General features: G+C 36.0%; 1 protein-coding gene across 1 annotated transcript in view; it reads left to right on the forward strand.

The window, feature by feature from the left end:
* Positions 1 to 1,733: 1,733 nt before the first annotated feature.
* The window catches only part of LOC131435708 (uncharacterized), a 57,527-nt gene continuing 38,037 nt past the window's right edge, over positions 1,734 to 21,223 (forward strand). Inside the window, exon 1 of the mRNA XM_058603862.1 lies at positions 1,734 to 2,690. Coding sequence (XP_058459845.1) covers positions 2,664 to 2,690 — 27 coding nt within the window. The 5' untranslated portion in view covers positions 1,734 to 2,663. The remainder of the gene's footprint in view (positions 2,691 to 21,223) is intronic.

Raw genomic sequence — 21,223 nt, forward strand, 5'->3', positions numbered from 1 at the left:
AATAAGTTACACTTATTAGCTATTCATATAACGCTCAATTACTTTTCGAAATCTGCTATGTTTCAAACAGTATCACAAACAGGGTTTTTTTAAAAAACTTTAACAATAAATGTTTCATTCATGTCCGTTCATGTTAACTTGAATATGTGTATTAGGCCGCAGTAAACTTTTTTGTTGTTGTCGCTCATTTGAATCACGATGTAAAAAATTAAAATTATAGTTGTCTATACCTCCAAAATGGAACTAGTATCGATTGATTTTCACGAACTTAGATTCAAAGTCTGAATGGTGCGTTTGAATTGATGTAGCAAAATCCTGCACCGCGAGATGGCATTAGCATTGTTTTAACATTACCTGATACTGCACTGATGCGTCTGAGACGTAAAACATAAAAGTATGTGAACTATTCTTGTCCACTTTGCACAAATCGGTTATCATGAGGTACTAAAACTCGCAAATGTCTGAAAAATATTAAAGTTATTTATCGTTATTTCATGCATCTCCAATTTTAATTACAATGCCTGGTAAATATAACCTTTACTGTCCCAAGGCGAATCTTTTTTTTATATCATTTCTTTTACCCCGGCCAGGCGCGGCAACTATGGGGGGGGGGGGGTAGGTGGGCAAAACTAAGTTCAATGATCTGTAGTAATAATTTTTTGTGCCCCCCAATATTTCATGGAACTTGTCGCCCCTGACCCCGGCTTTAACCATTTTGGTCGTTCACTACTAAAGTAATACGGATTCACCTTAAAAACGACAAATATAATGAATACTATTGTAGACTATGAGTAGTGGTCAAACAAACAAACTTCAAATGTCATTTTTACATTCGAATATACGAAACTTCGTTTTCGTTATAGGGTCAGCGTTCGTAAAATCACCCAGAAAAAATGAATATTGTTATTTTTTGTTCAAGTATTGATAATTTGGATCTATATGATAATTAAAATCACCCAGAAAAAATGAATATTGTTATTTTTTGTTCAAGTATTGATAATTTGGATCTATATGATAATTAAAATAACTTTCCAAAGGCACTTAAATGGTGATAAGTTGTTGGAAAGGAGACGAAAAATTTAATTTTAAAAAACCTTCAGAAGAAATATTGTTTTTCAATGTTTCTTTAGGAAAGTAATTTTATTAAAAAGGTTTCAATTAATGAATTAATGTTATTCTCTTGAATCACGGTTCTGTCCAATATATTACAGATAAAGCTGATAAAACTAAATGAAGGAAACCTTTTTCGATGTTCTCTTTATAACCAAAATCTTGAATCAACAGACAATGATCATTTGTACGTGCCATCTGATGATTACTCAAAAGTGCCGTCCTCTCTCTGAAACTCTGATCCGGCGTCACATGTTCGTTTGCTCTCCAAACATAACCAAATCCACGTGCTTGATCATCGCTCGTGAGTACATTCTGTGGAACTCACCGTTAATGCTAACAGGACACCGACCGAACACTGTAATAGCTATCGGTTTTGTTTTGGTCTGACTAAACACATGTTTGGGACGTGGGATGCTGCCGGTTGCGTCGCGAAACCTGTCTGTCTCTCCGGTGGATGAGTGCTGCGGCAGCGGTTGCCGTGTCGCTGCGATTTTGCGTGAGAGAACCACGAGATGCGCGATGCCTCCACCGTGCTGCAAACTGTCCGGGAACTAAGCGTGTCGTCGGACTACCGCATTTAAAACGAAGTTTATGCTAAATTTTGCTGGCAGTTATTTGGAAGCGCTCGATCGGTGAGGGTCGTTCTAAAGTAGTGCAAAATTTCTCAGATGTGACAGCAGGAAGACGGTTGGATTCTGGAGTAGATCAGAATCTTCTGAGATAAAACTGTGTTAACGAGTGATGGAAGCAATTTTCATATCAATCCGTTGTTTAGTCTTTCTTGAACTTGAACTTTTCGACTGTCCGTGTATTTTGTGAATACATTAGAATAAATTTGATTGCGGAACTTCAATTGAATGGGCACTTGCTATTGTAGACAGTTGACGCACATTTCCTAGATATTTTCAATTCTGGTTTGTAGTTGGAACTGTTGATGCCGCAAATTGTTTGTTCTGTCACTACTCATTTGACCTTTCAGTTGATGCCGAATATTACATTCAGTGAGAAAACCGCGAGAGAAGTAATACCGTACCTCATTGTAGAATCCAATCTATTCTGTTTTAATATGATTAATACATTTTATTGCCTTACGGCTGTCGGAATAGTTTAGAGTGCCCTCGACTGAAAATTTCTGTGATGATTGCAGCATTTCCTATATTCTAACTCAGTCGACGCGGCGTATTTTAAGGCGTGCGCATCGCTTCGACAACTTTGGAGCGTTTCCATCAGACAATCGAGTGTTTTAAATTGTGCAGGCACGTAAAAGTCTTCGAGAGATTATACATCCTAAACTGGCGAACGGCGTAGGTATGAAAATCTACCGATTTGCCATTTGAAGTGCAGTGCTAATGAACAAGTAAACAATACAATCACTTGTGTCTGTGCCGGTACTAACAACTCGCTACATCAACATAAACAACCGTTCTTCGCTTTACCGCAAAACTCCTCGGCCCCGGTTCTGCTAAGGGAGGAAAACCGTTGCCGTGACAATAGGGTTATCGAGGGACGAAGAAATCAAGCGGAAAAGCGTTGCGAACTTATCGGCAACGATGGGAATTTCTTCTTTGGTGCTTGTGGTGAGTAAATTCGTTCGAAAATTATACCATTCGATGACACATTGTGCTGGGATAGTGTTAAAGTTTGCATTTGGTGTTAGAATATATTAGCAGCTACTTGATAGTGAATAGTTATGGCAACGAAGTGTAGCAGAGAAACGAAGCGTTATTCCGTTACTAAGTGTAACGTATTTGGCGGACCAGAACATTTTCGGTGGTCAACTGACTGACGGAAAATACAAACTTATGATGTGTGTGCTGTGCAGCTTCACAATTCATTTGATTTTGTTTTATAATAAATGTTCACATTGTTCAATGTTGATAATCGCTTTTGATTTTTGTGGGAAATATTCAAATACTATTATATCTATAATTCAAGTGTTATACCGCAGAATATGAAATTAACTATTATTTGAATAGCGTAACGTAAAATTTATCGAAAAAGTTAAAAAAAGCTCCATATCACTACATCTTAATTGAAAGGAAAAAAATTATGCAAAGTTGTACTTCGTGTGCTCGCATCCGATTGGAGATGAAATGATTTCAAAAGCAAGTTCATTTATATCAGTGCAGACAAGTGTATCCAGAAAGACCTGTTTTAATCCATCTAGTGGTGTAATGATGCCTCTCTCATATCATTCATACTATCTATGTTATACTGCGGTAGTCTTGAAAATAATTTTCTTCGATTCTTGAAAGAATGACCGTGTTTGGCCGTTTACTGATAATGACTACCTATTGAAGTAGTTTTGAGGCCAGTTTAGAACATTTTTTACGTGTTTTGTTTCGCCCCTCTAACACTCCGAATATCAAGGGGGTAAAAAAGTGGGAACGCTAATTTTGACTGACTATATCTTAGCCATTTTTGGACCGATTTCAACATTTTTTACCATTATAAAGATAAATTCATTCGGAATAAAATTCATTTGAAACGATGGAAAACCGAATATTCTATTCAAAGTTTTTATAAATAGTTCCAACTAAAGTCTGATGAAAAAAGTGGTAACGCTTACTTTGGCTGGCCATATCTTAGCTGATAGAAGTTCGATTTTAAAAATTTGTTTATCATTAAAAAGATACGTCTATCACAACATAAATGAAACAGAAAACTTTTCAATTACACTTTGTTGATGAAAGTTATGATCACAAACGTAACCAAAAGTCCAAGCAAAAATTATCGAAAACTTCGTATTTTCGACATATCTTTAAATTCAAAGTGACGACATTTGCATTTTTATGTACCAATAGATTGCATTTGATATCAGCTATATGTTTTAGAAAAAAAATAAATTTCAACTTTACTGAAAATGTCTAAAAAATTCGATATTTTCACAGAAATTTTAGAATATTAGAAGTATTCGAAGATTGCTAAATACAGCTAAGCATTTTTGTACACCAATCGATTGAATTTGATACCAGCTATAATGCACGGGAAAAAATAGTTTCCAAAAAATTAGATATTTTACAGAAATTTTAAAATTAAAACAAAAAAATACACATGTGTTAGCATGAGCTCCATATCGAACTGCTTCAATTAAACTTTTTAACAGGAAATTCTAACATATTTACTAAAAATTTTGTATTTTTACAGACATTTCTGCATCTTAGAGTTTTTTTGTGACTTAGTTAAGCACGCATTCAACAATGTTCGTATACCAACCGACTAAATTTACTTTCAGCTAAAATTTCAAAAGAAAAAAAAAAATTTTATATTTACCAAAAATTAAAAAAAATCGATATTTTCACAGAAGTTTTTAAAATTGAAGAAGTTGTAGGCACTTACGTAGAAATTTTGTTTACCAACTCAATGAACTTAGCAATGTGTAAAATTTTAGGAGTAAAATCTTATATTTACATAAAAATCGAAAAAAATCTACAGTTTCGTGGAAGTTTTCGAATTTAATATGTTGGAAAATGTAAAACAAACATCTATGAATTATTACAGATCTTTGAACTTTGCAATATATATATAGCATTTTTATAAAGAAAACGAAGAGGTTAGAGCAAATAAAAAGCAATCAAGTAAAAATCACAAACATTTTCCCTACTATTCCGGTAATAACCAACATTTGAAAGTGGTAAAGTATAGCACATTTCACATTGTAGTAAATTAGTTTGAAAATTTTAGTAACTTAGTTAAGAAATATGAAGGATTACGGAGGCGAACTACGAGGATAATAGAAAAAAGTGTTATATAATAAGATATTTCTAGCAAATTTTCTAATATTCATTCTAGTTGCCAAAAATTATGGGGGGGGGGGGGGGGGGGGGGATTTGCTGTGCTTAATCCACCTAGCCGTAAGATGATACCTTTTTGTTTTATCAATTCGCATGTGTTTTTTGCATGAATATTTTTCGGTGTTTCAGTTTTCATGACATTTTTTTTAATGTGCGTCTTTTTAAGCGGCAATTTGAGATTTTTATCACTCATGTCGAAACTGCAAATCGGATAGAATTTAAATCTAAAAGTGTGACAATCGATTGATTATTCCATGAGATGTCGAAATAAGTTCCACTTTAGAGAGTACGGTTATTTACGATACTTCCAGATCCGGTACTCAGGAACCAGCATAGCCCAAATCAATTCGTAAGCCATGAATTGACTTGCCGAATAAATTGCAATAGTTTTGAGTCCTACTTTAATGCTTTTAGGGATTGTCATCTTCTATATCGGTATTCCAGAATCGGAAGTCAGAATTTGATCAAATTAATTAATTTGTTTATGGGACTATAAGTTTATTTTAATTTGAATTTTTGTTTCTTAAATTCGATTTGGCTTTTTCTGAGAAAACGATTGAGTTATGAGAAATGATTCGATACTGGAACCGGAACTCAAAAATCGATGTAGCCGAAGCCAGATAAATTCACCTGAGTAACTGTATAGTTTACATTTGTTTCAAAATGTTTTAAAATCAGTGTAGACATCTTTGAGAAATCGTAGTGCGAATCAAATTTTTGGGTACCTTCCGAATCGTAAACTTGATCATCGACTATTCAAATGAAATAGACATTTTTATACTAATCACTCTGTATCCCCGAAACCGGAAGTTATATCTGACTGAAAAGCAAGATGTTTTACAGAATCTTAAAACTTTTCTTTTGAATCTTAGATGATTCTTAGATTTCAATTCAATCTTAGATCGGTTCAGCAGGTTGAGCTACACAATTTGAATTTTGTTTTACATATCATCCTGTAGTTCCGGAACCAGAAGTCGGATCCAAACATAATTCATGAACCTTGTTTAGGTGCATAAGACTTTTCATATGAATCTGAGTTTGTAGAAAACGGATAAGTCATCTCCGAAAAAAATTGAGTGAATTTATTGGTCACATACGCATTTGCTGATCTCGACGAACTGAGTCTTATGGTATATGGAAGTTATGTTCTTCCAGCATATATTGCTGTAAGTAGTTTAAATCAATATAATTATGGAATTACTTTCAACTCGAAAATGCTGATATCGTCTGGTTTACATATGCCATATTCGAACGATTATGTTGCCAAAAACGAACCGTGCTAAAATCGGTCCGAGGCAAATTGTCATGAAAAAGAATGCTGTACACAGTCTTTTTAGTACTTAGAAATAATTGTATGTAACAGTATAAAAATCGTGTTTCACGTTGCTCCCAAGCATTGCTTTGTCATACAGCTCTCAAAAGTCCTACTGCTGGAATAGGGGAAAAGTCGCTTATACAAAAATGTCGATATCTCCGTTGAAAATGGACGGGTTTTAACAATCTATGGCTTGTTGGATAGCTATTACCGTGCGGAATCTAAGTCTGGAAACATATTCTGTTTTGAAGGTCAAGTGTGACAGATACTGTAAAAAAACTGAAAATTTTGACATAAAACTTCGTATAACTCATAAAGTAAAGATCCGATCTCAAAACCATTCAATAGCGTTTAGGGTGACGGGGAAACCTTTCATTTGCGACTAGTTTGATCAAAATCGGTCCAGCCATTTCTGAGATCTTGACCTCTTAGTTGTACACATACACACGGACAATTGCTCAGTTCGTTGAGCTGAATCGATTGGTATATGACACTCGGCCCTCCGGGTGTCACATCTGCACTATCACTCAAAATAACTGTTTCGATCAATTAGTTCATTATAAATTGCCTGATACACATTGACATTGGACTTTTGGAGGGCAACAGCGAGGCACCGCATCGTACTCCCAAATCCCGATTTACCGAAAAGGAATATATCACAGAAAACTCGAAAACGAAAAATTCATCGAAAACGAGTATATAAATTATGATTCGATTAAATGGTAGTTCTCGGTATTTTTTGGGTACTTATTGAAGTATGAAGCGGGCCGGATATCATGTCTGCAAAGCAAAGAAAATGCCTAACCGAACCAATAAACAGAATATGCTGACCAAATTTCGTGCCACGATGCTGTACCGGGAGTGGTTTGTGCTGTAGAGATGTGTCGTAATAGATGATGAGACGTACATTAAAGCGGACACCAAGCCGAACTCCGGTTGTTCCGGAAGAAGAAGGTCAACAAACCTGCCAAGAAGTACTTTATATGGCAGGCGATCTGTAGGTGCGGCCAATTCAGCAAGCCGTACATAACGACCGACACTATCAAAGGCCAACTATTTAAAGAAAAATGCCTCAAAAGACTTCTGCAGCCTAACTTTCTTAGTACCATTTCTATGTTGTTTGAGCTGGTCGTTCGGGAGCCCATTTTTGATCACTGCAAGCAGTACGTAGAAACTCAACACGGGTTCATGCCGAAATGCTCCACTGCTACTAACCTACTATTTTGCATGACAATTGGAAGGATGCTATGTATAAAGGTCATCAAATGGATGTTAATGACTCGATTATTACGTTCACACGAACACAAATACTCCAAGAATCATGATCAACTGCTTTCAATGTATGTATGACTATTTTTTTATATAAACAATCGGTTTTTTCAAAATAAAATATTTTCTTCGGTTAAATTTTTGAAACACCGTTGAACTTTTTTTTCAATGTATATTATTTCTTTAACTTTTGAATTCATGAAAAAAAATTGAACTCTTGTCCAGTGTACATTTTTTATATTGCAAATTTGATTTTCTATAACTTCTTTTAACACATCGTTTTCAATGGTTTAAAATGCATACCAAAATACACACGCTGAAGTTATTTTTTCTAAACTGCAAAGAAAAAACATTTGTTGTCAAATTCATGAATCATCGAGATCTGGTGTAATCTCGAACAATATTTATTTGGAAAAAAAACCGATTCTCAGAAACAAAACCTAAACTTAAACAAAATTTTGGGATATATATTTCGACGCATTTCTAGATGAAGTTACATTCAAACCGGAGTATGAGAAATCTGTTGATTATTGGAATTGCTCATTTGTGCAATAACTTAATCATTTGTCAACTACAACATAACAACAAAGAATATAACAAATAAATTTACATTGAAAATTAGTTCTCGAAATAAAATAAAATCGCAATAATTTTATAACCGGGTATATTTGTTCTTCTCAAAAGCTGTCAAATTAAAAAACAAAATTAAAGCATCTAATCAGTTACTTGTAGCATCCAATGATTAATTGTGCGACATGTTGACCTTCCCACTCACCCAAACCGACCGCATATAATCGTGCTATTCTCACTTCAATCGTAAATTTCTGTTTATCATTCAATTCCTTTACCACCCATTGAATAACAACAAACACACTCACTCAGGCTCCATCCCATTGACCGACCAATCGTTTCACGGGCACAACTAGCTGCCGAAATATCCGCATTTTAAGTCTCAATCGCAGCTGCTTACCGAGGAGAGTTCACAAATTGCATAATAAGCCACCATCATCAGGTCTATCGTTGACTGTTGTTGCAAGAAAAAATCGCATGTTTCTTTGACCTTTGTTAAAGCTCTTCTTCATAAGCACTGGCTCGGGGACAAATGTGCGATGGAACCAATATCGCATCGATTTTGCTGCTTGGTTTCGGGTAGTTCTTATCAGGGGCGCTTGCCCAATCACAAATCATAATTCAACGATCATTACCACTGGTGAGGGCCCACTCTAAATCGCTCTCTGACTCACACATCAGGTAGGTAAATAAACAACGACGATTAACAACAGTAAAACGAAAAAAGCGTGAGTATTTCGAGCGACCTCCAGCGGTGCTAGAAGAAAAAGACTTGATGCGTACCACAAGCGACGAGCCCCGAACGATCGGGTAGCGCACGCCGCTCAATGTTGAACAGCGTTGGACAACTTTGACACTTTGTTAGCTAGACATTATTGTAATGATAATGGGTGAGAACCAAACAACTGCTCACGCCGTAAATGCACAGATGCTGATAGCGTAAATCCACACTACCGCATTACTGTCTTCTGTTGCTGCCTGTGCGGCGTGCGTAGTAAACGGTAATTACAAATGCATAACATTGCGTATGGGAGGAGATCTTGTAACGATAAGAATCTACATAATTGTATGGACATGTTGAACCGTGATACTACCGGATCGAAATGATTCAACAGAATAAGAATGACAGTAGGGTTATATATGGAATCAACCCATCACACTCAATCACGAATATAGAGTACCACTCTCGCCATGTTATTGAATAATATAATTACATTTCTTCGCTCCACTTCATACTCTGACTATTTCACGGTCCTTGAACAAAATTTACAGTCTGATAATGATCGGGGCTGTGTGGAATTTACCAAGAGAGAGTCGCAAGTTGACAATTATCACATAAAATCGACTTGATGATTCTCATACTAGGTTGCAATATTTCAAAACCTTTGTGTGGAACATTCATATACACTTTCATAGACAGAACTTATACAAAGGTTAGAATAAGCGGCAACATAGTTAGAATAAGCGGCAATAGTAAAATTATTCTATCGCAATTATCAACAGCCCATATAGAATCGGATCGCGAAACGAGAATAAGCGACCGTCTGTTGCTTCAGAGAGATTCCCCACAGCAGTGTGCTAACTCGTGAAGCTCAGACAGATCATCGAGAGAAATTCGCTCTTGCACTGCTGTCCATTCTATGTTAAAAGAACCATGCCGGTTTTTTGTTGCTGCGATGATATCCGTCTCTCTTTGATGGCACTGATTGAATCGTGTGAAGAGTTGCTAGAGAGCGTTCTTTGGTACGATAAAAGCCATCCTTGGTTCTAAGTTTGTGTAGATAAAAGTGTTCTTTTTTTAATACATAAACCATACGAATAAATATTGTCGCACCACTGAAAAAAAAAACGTTAGAAAAGTTCTGCAGCGACGAAACAAATGATAATCGGACTGTGCAAGGTCGAGGCTATACGGTGGATGTGGCATAATTCGGATGATCAAAGATCTATGCAGTCGAGTGTTGTCATGATGAAAGTCATAGGTGCTTCTTCCTAAGTTACACACCTGGAAAAAAATCATGCACCTAAATTTACGTCTTCTAAGACCGATATATTCGATCGTCAAAAATGACTTATTCTACAGTTGTTGTGTATTTGTATAATTAGCTGGCTGACAAAAGCTTACTTTCGAACTAATGATTTGCCACTGTAATAGTAGCTGAAAATCTTATCAGAGAATCCAATCCGTTGGGTGGATTTAAGAGATCAAAGGTAAAATTATTGTACAGAATTGGAGCCACACTTGAGCCTTGAGGAAATCCATAAGAGCTATAAGTTAGAAACGTATCTGGTATCTTTTTCTTTCTCTACTTCCTAAACATTTTGTATTCATCCTTTACCTTTTCTTAGTCTTTCTGAGTACCCGCTTTATCATGATTAAATAGATTTTGATTGGATTGATTTTAGGGCACTTCTGTGGATTCGTGTTTTGTTGAACCACAGGCACTGAGTTAGCTTCATGTCACCTATTCCAATACTATTTTATAATAGTGGCATAAGGCTAAATCCAATAGATATAGTTATTTCTTATTACGGCACATCAAAAACTGCAATTGGAGGCATTCAGTCCTATAAATTTCACCAGTATAGAATTTGTTTTGATAAATATTTTATTTTGCCCTTCAGTGTTTTTTTATGATTTATGAACGTCTACGAAGGCCGTTTCGCTAAAAGCCATTTCGTCGAAAGGGTCATTTCGCCGAATCGTCTTAATATGGTATTGGAATTGATTTAAAATAAGCATACACAGACATTCTCCGATCTTTTAGAACTGAGTCGAATGGTATACAATGCTAGAGGTAATAAATTATGATTCGATTAAATTGCAGTTCTCGGTATTTTTTGGGTACTCATTAGAAGTATGAAGCGGGCCGGATATCATGTCTGCAAAGCAAACAAAATGCCTAACCGAACCAATGAACTTAATATGCTGACCAAATCTCGTGCCAGGATGCTGTACCGGGAGTGGTTTGTGCAGTAGAGATGTGTCGTAATAGATGATGAGACGTACATTAGAGCGGGCACCAAGCAGAACTCAGTATGTTCCGGAAGAAGAAGGTCAACAAACCTGCCAAGGAGTACTTTATGTGACAGGCGATCAGTAGGTGCGGCCAATTCAGCAAGCCGACCGACATTATCAAAGGCCAACTATTTAAAGAAAAATGCCTCAAAAGACTTCTGCAGCCTACCTCTCTTAGTACCATTTCTAAGTTGTTTTTTTGATCACGGCAAGCAAGGAGGGCTTTTATCGTATCGAAGAACGCTCACTAGTAACTCATGGAATAAAATTCTTTGTTTCATGTCGAGAAAACAAGATTTCGCTTATCGTTTTTTTTATTTTTCTGCTGTTTTCAGCTCATGAGGAACCCATTTATTCATCTTCTGAATCTTGTCCATGACGCGTAGACGATCAGATATGATTCGATTACTAACGGTTAACATCTCTGCCATTTGTATTGGGTGTGAGTATTGTCTTCTTTCTGCAATACTTGCAGTCCGGCACTTTCATTTTTTTGTCATTGCGTTCTTTACCGTTCACACTAAAATCTTCATTTTTAAAATGCTAAAACCTGTGTTCACAAGTCGCGACCTATAGAGTATGTTCCCAGTAAGCTTCCACAAGAATTCGATGGGATTCAGCAGTACTTTTGTTTTTAAAACTAAGCAAAGAATCAACACTTCCATCAAATGCTATTTACTCGACTAGAATTTCGACATGTTCATGTCACTAAACTTGCAATTAACGTAACAGCAATATTTTTTTGGAACGTGATGTTGCAGTATAAAAATGACGCAATAGTTTCCACGATGAACTAATCCCTGTTTGGAGAAACATCTCGCATTATTAGCTGGCATACCTGGTATGCATGTAAGCAAAGACATCATATTAACAAGATATCCAGCTCTCACATTTCCCGAACAAATCATTGGCAACATCCTTTTTTACGAGCATGTCGCCCCCAGACGAACCCGCATCGAATCCTATACATAGAAGTAGGGGAGAAAATGTCAAATTCGTGCGCGCCAAAATAGCAGGGTTGCGCACCCATACAATTGACATGATTTGTTGAATGTGATGCCGTGCGATGGCGTTGCTGAACTGAAGATTGACTTCGCTCCAAGCTGACAGGGTCTGATGTAAGCTACATTCTGGACGTAAGTTTGCGAAACACCGATATTGGTATTCAGGATAAAATTACCAAAAAGCCTTCCTTAGAATTTTCCAGCATATTGCTCCCGGATCTCTTCCTGCTTCGCCCTAGTAATGTGAGATTTTGATTTGCATTTATTGGAATCAATTGGTTGAATCAATCCTTTTATTTACCTTTGGCACCAGTTTATAGATTCCAAAAAGATGGCAACATGCGGCGCTTTTATATGGAGTATTATTTGCATATATTTTGGCACTTATTAGCTGCATCCGTCTCGCTTTACCAGTCACCATAAACCCCTTAACGCTCATGGGGAAATATATTTCCCTTCTATAAAAATCGACTCTTTAATTATTATTAAATCGATGTGTTTTTTTACTGAAAATTAAAAAAAACTTATTTCCAAGGCGACAAATGAGTTTCTGAACGAATAAAAAAAAAAAGAACTGTCAATCTTCATTGCACTAAAAAAGTTTGTGCAAAACGGCGCATAGAAAAAAAAGAACACATAATAAATTTGTTATGTTTACCCTACTCTTCGTTTATTTATTTCTGAGGATCATAGGTAAAAATATTTCCCATGATATTATGGAAACTTATGCACCCTGCTATGTTTTTCTGATGATATTCTCTTACTTTACACCCACAATAGCTAAAATATTGTGTTGTACTGACATATTTCGTCCCGGACATCTTATGGTCGTGAAAGGGTTTTAAACAAGATTCCTAATTAAGAACGTCTTCAGTTCAACCAAACAGTTCCGTTTTCACAGCGGACATCACTCGTTAGTGGGTAGAATAATGACGTGGTATTTGAAACATAAATGGCAATTCCTACAAAATAAATCATATGTATATTGGGATATGTTAGCTTCGCACTGTACGATTGGCAGACCACCAAGCAAGGTTAAGGGGTTAAGCCTTGTAACAATGGGGATTATAGTAATCATTCTGAAGCACAGAAAATATTTTGATACAAAATGGTGATTGAGCAGAATTTGCTTTTCCGTTCTAGATACCTTCCTTTTTCTTGGTTCATTTAAACAAATAATGCAATTTTGTTCAAATTTCACAGGTGCCCTTAAAACTCGAGTAGGAAGAGCATGCGCGTGTTCACATGCAAGTGGGTGAGTTGGAAACTTCACCTTCGCACGTTTTTAGTTAAGAGAATTTGTTAGCTTCGGGGAATTAACGAAAATTACGCTCTCTGCTGTCTACCTTCAAGCTGAGTGAGCAAAAAAGTGCTCCTGTGGAGATGTCTTTTTAGGTTCGAGTGGAAACATACAAACGTACTATTACTCGTTTTGATCTTGGTGTGATACATATTTTTAGTTTCATAACTTCGATTGTGTTGGATTTACTCATGATACTGAGTTGCACCTCGCGATCAAGGTGTATCCTTCACATTTATCTGTAACCCACTATTCCATCGCGAGTGGAAACCCGATGCTGTTCAGCCGCCTGTGTTCTAACATTTTCCGATCGGTTATACTTCAGATCCAGTCGTGTGAAGGCCAAATCACTTCGAGTGTGTGGGGATCAATGTTCAAGAACAAGATTGCTGGATGATTCAGGGCGTCTTATTTATGCGAGACGATTTACTGATAGCAGTTTGTTTGTAATTACTGTGCATTCATTCTAAGAAAAAAAAAACTAGAAACATTACTCCACCATTTTCTCTTGTTCAAATTCGGTTTGCATAGTTTTCGATTTGCGACGTTCCATAAATAAATTAATGAGGCAAAACAGGTATATATATGATGATAAATATGATAATTTTATCAGAAAGGACTAGGAGAACGTTTGGAAAATAAGATTAAGTATCAAGTGTTGTTTATATCGGATTCCGCAATCTCGGAATGATACTTTCCAATTCTTTATCAGGCTGTCTTTTCAAATAGTATATTTTTAAAAGATTAAGTTGGATGTTCGGTCACAAGTGTTGACCTGTATTACCAGTTGCTTCCGCAGTAGAGAGATGTTTACTGTATGAAAATTTGTGACCCTATTTGTCATGTGCAGGGAACACAGTGTAATATAATTCAGAATTCAGTTTTCAACAACCTTTTGGTTTTATTCCGGCACCTAGAGAAACTATGCAAATTATCGAGTCAATTGATAAGATTGTGTCTTTATGATCAGTGATTTTATGTTTGCGATTTTGTATGGATTAGTTAATTTTTGTTGTAGACCGAGCGAGTGATAGCTATGAAGAACAGTTAGTTAGTTTGTACACAAACGTTATTCTCGATTCGATGTTTTTGGTATTATGGTTTTAGGAATTTATAAACAACAAGAATTTGATTTCAGTACGAGTTGAATTTTGTTTTAACTTTATGAACGCACCAGCAAAAAAAAATGTATTTGTTAGACCCTGCACCATAGAGGTTATTATGAAATAAATTGAAAAAAATACGTTATTTTTAATTGTCATTAAATCTACACAATTTGAAAAAAAAACAGTAAAATTCTTTTGAAGCAACTCCAACAAAAGACATCCATCTTATATAACGGAATTACTTTTTGAAAATTACATATATGGAAGTTCAATGAAAAAAAAGCATCGCATGGGACTGGAACCGGAAATTATTTAATCACAACGTATATCCGTTATTCGACTGAGCCACAAAAGCACATATTAGTTTGAGAGGTCAATGTTGCATAATTGGAGAAGTTTTTCTGCAATCAAGGTCAAAATGGGAAAATAATAAACGAAGCAGTTATGGTCTTTTATAACTAGGCGGATTATAGAAAATTGAAGAAATATTATTGAAAAAATTTTCGAACTAATTTTATGAATCTACACAAAATTTCAAATAAAAATGTGTTTATCCAAATTTTGCTAGATAGGGGAAGATGTTCGGTTGCCGGTACCCCACCGAAAACTTTTGACAGAAAGCAGATAGCGTCATTCCGACAAATGTGATGTGTGTGTGTAATAGAAGCACGTTCTTTTTGGGCCGAATACCAAAGCAAACAGACGCTTGTACTTTTTGCTGCGCTTAAAACAAATTTTTATTGCGTGAAAGTTAATACAAAGTTTTTTATGACTTTTTTATAGTATCATAAATTGAAAAGCATCCATTAAAAAGGTGAGTGGATTAAATAGTTATGAGGTGAAATCGATCTATTTCGTGATTTAATACTGGATGCTATGAAAATTTTCGCAACCAAAGTTGTATTCCTCATTTTTAAAATGTCTACCCCAAGGTGTTCGGTTACCGGTACCCCTTTTTTCGACAAATCGTGAAAAATTGTCAGTGATATGCAAAGATGGCAAGTTTTTAAATTAGTCTGTAAATTATCATTTCTTAGTTAACATGTAAATCTTTTTCGTCTAAAAACTTTTCACAAACTTTTGAAATTTTGATTGTTTGCAGACATTCGTCAGAAATTACTGACTTTTGAAAATTGGCGCGATCTTTTCGATTTTGCTAGCTAAACTTTTTGTATTACCTGGCATCTCTGGTAATATGCAACACGTGGACAGCATGACGGCATCAATACATCCGTCATATAAGTAAAAACTTTGGTTCTCTGGTTCTGTTAGCCATGGCGACTTCAAAAAAATCGTCCAAGTCAAGGGAAATGAACTCTAATGCACTGATTAATGCCATAAAACGTTGCTTAGTGGATAAGAAGCCAATAAACTCGACTGCAGCAACGTATTCAATCCCAAGAAGCCGTTGGAAGACCGACCAAATCAACACCAAAGGCATCACCATCCAAATCATCGGCAAAGAGAGCCAAGGCGAAATCACTACCAGACAATGAAGACTTTTGTTCAAAACGCCTCCGAAAAGAATAAATTCCGTTTTTTCTTTGAATAATTGCAGTCTTTACTTATATTTTTTTTCCATTTTTAGCGAAATTTCTTGGGGTGCCGGTAACCGAACACCTCTTTTGAAATGGCCAAAATTTATCACTTTACTATATTGATAATAAAGTTTTTTCAATCGATTGAATCAAGTTATAAGCCTAAAAGAAAAGGGTGCCGGTAACCGAACACTCTCCTTAACTATCGATCCAGAGATATTTGTTAAAAACTTTTGTATTTTATATTACATCGATAATGAAACTTAAACATCAATCATCTCAGAAAGCGGCATTTTTTACTGTGTGTATTTTTCGATATGTTGTAGCTGATAATAAAGAAGTTTAATGCACTCTAGGTTAAAATGGAGGAACAATTAACAAAATAGTTATAGTCTATAAAAATTGGGATTTATGAAACACTGTTTGTTAATAATTTTTGCTTTAATTTTTTGAAAGTATTCAAAATTTGAATATAAAAAATGTGCTTATCAAAACGTTGCTGAAAGCTACCGTTCCCGAAGTACAATGGTTGTACAATAAAATTAATAATAATAACTAAACTAGGGGAGGGTGTTCGGTTACCTGCACCCTTTTATTCTTGGCTTATAACTTTGGACTAAAAGCATATTATGCGCACATTTGTATAGCAATGGAAAGCTAAAGTCCTTAGCATTTTTACCTGTTTAGTAAGGTGATTATTTTTGGTCATTTCGAAAGAGGTGTTTGGTTACCGTTAAATCTACTAGAAATGGAAAAATTTAAGTATAAACAGTCATGATTGAAAGAAGAGACAGGTTTTATTAATTTCGGAGGCGTTTTGGACAAAAGTCTTGATTGTCCGATGGTTTTGGAGTCGCCATGTCTAACAGTGAAGAATTATAAGTCAACACATTCTTTACTATTAGACTGTTAGACGAATGTATGGAACCTGTGAAGTGTGCACGTGTTGCATATCACCAGAGATGTCAGGTATAGGGGTGATTGATTTGATAGCAAAGCAAAGTCTTTGCATTAAATTTTTTTTGTGGAATTTGGCCTTTTTGTATCAAAAGATTTCGCAGCCGATTTATAGCGTACAGGATGATTGCATGGCTAATACTACGCTCCTATTGACACTAAGAATCCTTTCAGGTTGGGATTCAAACATACGCACATGCATTGAATCTCCACTATACTATCCCGGATTATCATTTTATCGAGTATTACCAAATTAAGTTACCCAGCTTAACTAAGATTAATAAAAACAATCTCTACAATAAAAGTTAATTGACCTTTCTTATGATTAATGGTGTCTTTTTATTACCACACAGGCAACAAATATTTAATTTATTGACCATCATCTGGATAATGTTCTGGATAACAAGTTTGACTTTTTTCTGCTAAATCGTTACGATTCGAGTCAGTGCGAGTGAAATATAAGTGCCCTTACGGTTGACCATTATCGCCCGAGCACGAAACTGCTCTTCATCCGGAATGACGTTCTCATGATGCAGCGATATCACGGTTAATTACCGGACGCTCAACTCTCACAGTAGACCAGGTTAAAGCTGGAGTTAAGTGGGTGGCTCGGAAGATTGTTTCTGCAGCCAGCAATGACATAAACAGCAAATCGCCACCTCTTGTTATGGTGCGGTTTGAAAAATGGTTAATGGCTATTATGTACGTGTGACAAATTTTCGCTTGAGAACAACGCTTAACGTTCAGTCGGAACTTTGAACTCGCACGCCAATTTATGAAAACCTGTTAGTGACGCACATAATGCAGTGAGGTTTCCTATTAATTATCGTTAATTGAGTTAATCGTTCGTACAATTTTGAATTTAACAATGGAACTAAATATGTTGGCATTTGGTTTCGTTTTTTTTTTTAGTTTAATGGTTTGAACTGGCCTGTTCAATAAAATATTTGAGCCACTCGAAGAATGATGCAAGTTCTCCGGCAACAACTAAATTCCAAACCCAAAGAGAACGTTTTCTGCAGTTATGTAAACAATTAACCATTGTCAATCTATAACATTTTGGGAAGTGTTCATTGAATATTTATTATGGTGGCAAAACTAAACCTTCTGCTAACGTTGCAATGATGCGGTATTATGTCTGTAGAATTTTGGCTTTGATCTGTCGAAGCGTGTTGCATTACAAAATCATCAAACGAGTTTTCCAAGGTCGACAACTTCCTCTATGACCAGATACCGTTTATACCGATGAGCATAGAGCGGTGAAACGAAAAGAGACACGGAAATTGACAGCGGCTAAATATGCACGATTCAGTAGCCAACCGGGCGCTAACACACCCCATGTCTAGCGAATTTCGATATACATTCGACTGTTAGATATTTTTCGAGGGTTAGTGAGTAAAGGTCGTTGGTTGTTGTTTTTGGTGATTCATTTCTTCTTAATTTTAGTTGATCTAGTAAGAGATAGAATGAAGCAAAATAATGTTGATGGAAAAAAGAATTCCATTTCATTCGAAACCCAGAGTTCTAGCAACTAATTCATTCGTAATTGATTTTGAAGTAAGCACATCTTACTTTACTATGGACAGTGTTTGTGATTGCCGATTATTTGACAGAAGCTGCTCGATATTTTTCTATATTGTATACAACATGTTCAATCCGGTAGAAGATGCTACAAGAACTCGTGTCTCTCAATGCATGAACCGTGAGAAATTTTTTATAGATTTCTTCGCTCCACTTCATACTCTGAGTATTTCACGGACCTTAAAAAAATTACTGTCTGATAATGATCGGCGCTGTGTGGAATTTACCAAGAGAGAATCACAAGTTGACAATTATCGCAGAAAATCGAATCGATGATTCTCATACTAGGTTACAATATTTCAAGACCCTTGCGTGGAGCATTCACAGACATTTTCATAGACACAGCTTATACAAAGTTTATATGCATATAGTTAGAATAAGCGGCCATAGTAAAATGATTCTATCGCAATTAACAGCCCATATAGAATCGGATCGCGAAACGAGAATAAACGACCATTTGTTGCTTCAGAGAGAATCCCCACAGCAGTGTGCTAACTCGTGATGCTCAGACAGGTCATCGAGAGAAATTCGCTCTCGCACTGGTATCCATTCTATGTTAAATGAATCATGTCGGTTTTTTTTTTTGTTGCGATGATATCCGTCTCTCTTTGATGGCACTGATTGAATCGTGTGAAAAGTTGCTAGAGAGCGTTCTTTGATACGATAAAAGCCATCCTTGACTATGGGACACCTTTTCACAATTTACCCTTTGGGAGAGTGATACATTTTTGAACCTCTGTATCTAACGTATTAACATATTTTTTGCTACATGCCATAGGTAAAAATGATCAGAAATTTATGATAAAATTTTCAGTTGTATGACAAAACCACAAATAACAAAATTAATATTTCTGAGTTACCTACTAGGTAATTAGGTAACATATGATTTCTGAGTTACATACTAGGTAACTATAAAAGGTTAACATTACATATTTTTCGTTTATTCTAGTCTGCGCAGTTCACTGAGCAAAGGTTTCTGAATTTAGCTCAGTTCCTGAATCCAGTTCCAATATTAAAAATTCGGATCCTGGTGGTGGTCGTTTGCATTGGAGAAAACGAAAAGTGTACAACGATGGAGAACATTACACAAAATCAGCCGTTCTAATGGATCTAAATGTTATCTAAAGAACTATTAAGATTGCTTATATGCGAATCGAAGGTAAAAATCATCAGTTTAGTGCAAATCTTGAATAATTTGAATAGCTATGTGTACTTTTCGCTGTGCGTAATTTGCATCAAACGAACGTTAACTAGCATTTTACTGCATCGCGTTCGAGAAAAATATTCCGAACAGTTTTTAATATCGTAGAGAATTCTACAATGTGGTCCTTCTGAATTGCAGAAATTAATTCCGTACAGCAGTTTCTATCACTGAAATATTGAGATAAATGAAATATTGAAATATATGAGCGATTGTATCGTCGTCCAACTGCTGGTCATTCGCATTTGAGAAAAATACACCGAAATGTGAGCGACGCAGAAAAATCATTTAATCGGCTATTCTAAGGGTAATCTAATGAAATAATCAGTATAGTGAAACGTTCACAGTGCGGACTGCGCATTAAACGAATGCAAATAAAACCAACATTCAGTTGCTTTGAATTCAAGAAAACTGCACCGAGCAGTGTTTAATATGGGAGAGAATTCCACAATATGACACCTTTAGGGACTAGAGATGAATCCCAAATAACATCATGACAGATGCCTTAGTTTTGAAAACTTAATATGGGCGGAACTTAAAGCTGTTATTTTGAAGATATAGAAGAAATGTAGCAAATCGTTTAACTCACTATTTTTCACTTGGAGCTGTTAGCGGAATATATTCAATAGTGTCACTATTTATGTACCATTTAATTCCACTATTTCACTGTCACGTTATTACACTTTTACAAAGTCACTATACTTTATTGAAGCATAACAAACGTTACAATACAGATACGCGTATTTCGGAATGTTATTTACATCCTTCTTCAGTGTATCGGTTTTATTAATCAAACTTATAAAATACGCGTATCAGTATTGTAACGTTTGTTATGCTTCATTAAAGTATAGTGACTTTGTGAAAGTGTAATAACGTGACAGTGAAATAGTGGAATTAAATGGTACATAAATAGTGACACTATTGAAATCGTTTAATTTTATCTTTGTAATAGATTGGTGGAAGCTTGAAGATGTCTCAAAACATGCAGGCAAAATACGACGCGGCAAAGGTCAATAAGAAGCGCGATAACGAAAGTTCGCTTAATTCGTCGAGACCCGCCATGTCAATTGCGGAGCGCGTTAAGCGCCACGGAGAGAATAAAATGCAAACGCAATCTATTGAAACCGAATGGTGCTTTTCAATACTACAAATATTAAACGTTATCAAATCAATTGCTATCTACAGGGTCCGGCACTCGAAGTGTAACCAACTTCAGACCTTCGAGCCTGGCGTCAAGGTAAATGCGACATATTATCGGGAAAGTATTCTGGAGGTTACTTTGAAGCCGTGGGCAGACAAACATTTCGGTGCAGACCATGGACATTTCAGCAGGACTCGGCACCGTCTCACAAAGCTCGAGTGAACCAAGAATGGCTGAAAAACAACGTTCCGAACTTCATCACGTCCACATAATGGCTCTCGAATTCACCAGATGCGAATCCAATTGATTATTCTC

The sequence above is a fragment of the Malaya genurostris genome, chromosome 3 (assembly GCF_030247185.1).
Source record: "Malaya genurostris strain Urasoe2022 chromosome 3, Malgen_1.1, whole genome shotgun sequence".
NCBI lineage: Eukaryota > Metazoa > Arthropoda > Insecta > Diptera > Culicidae > Malaya > Malaya genurostris.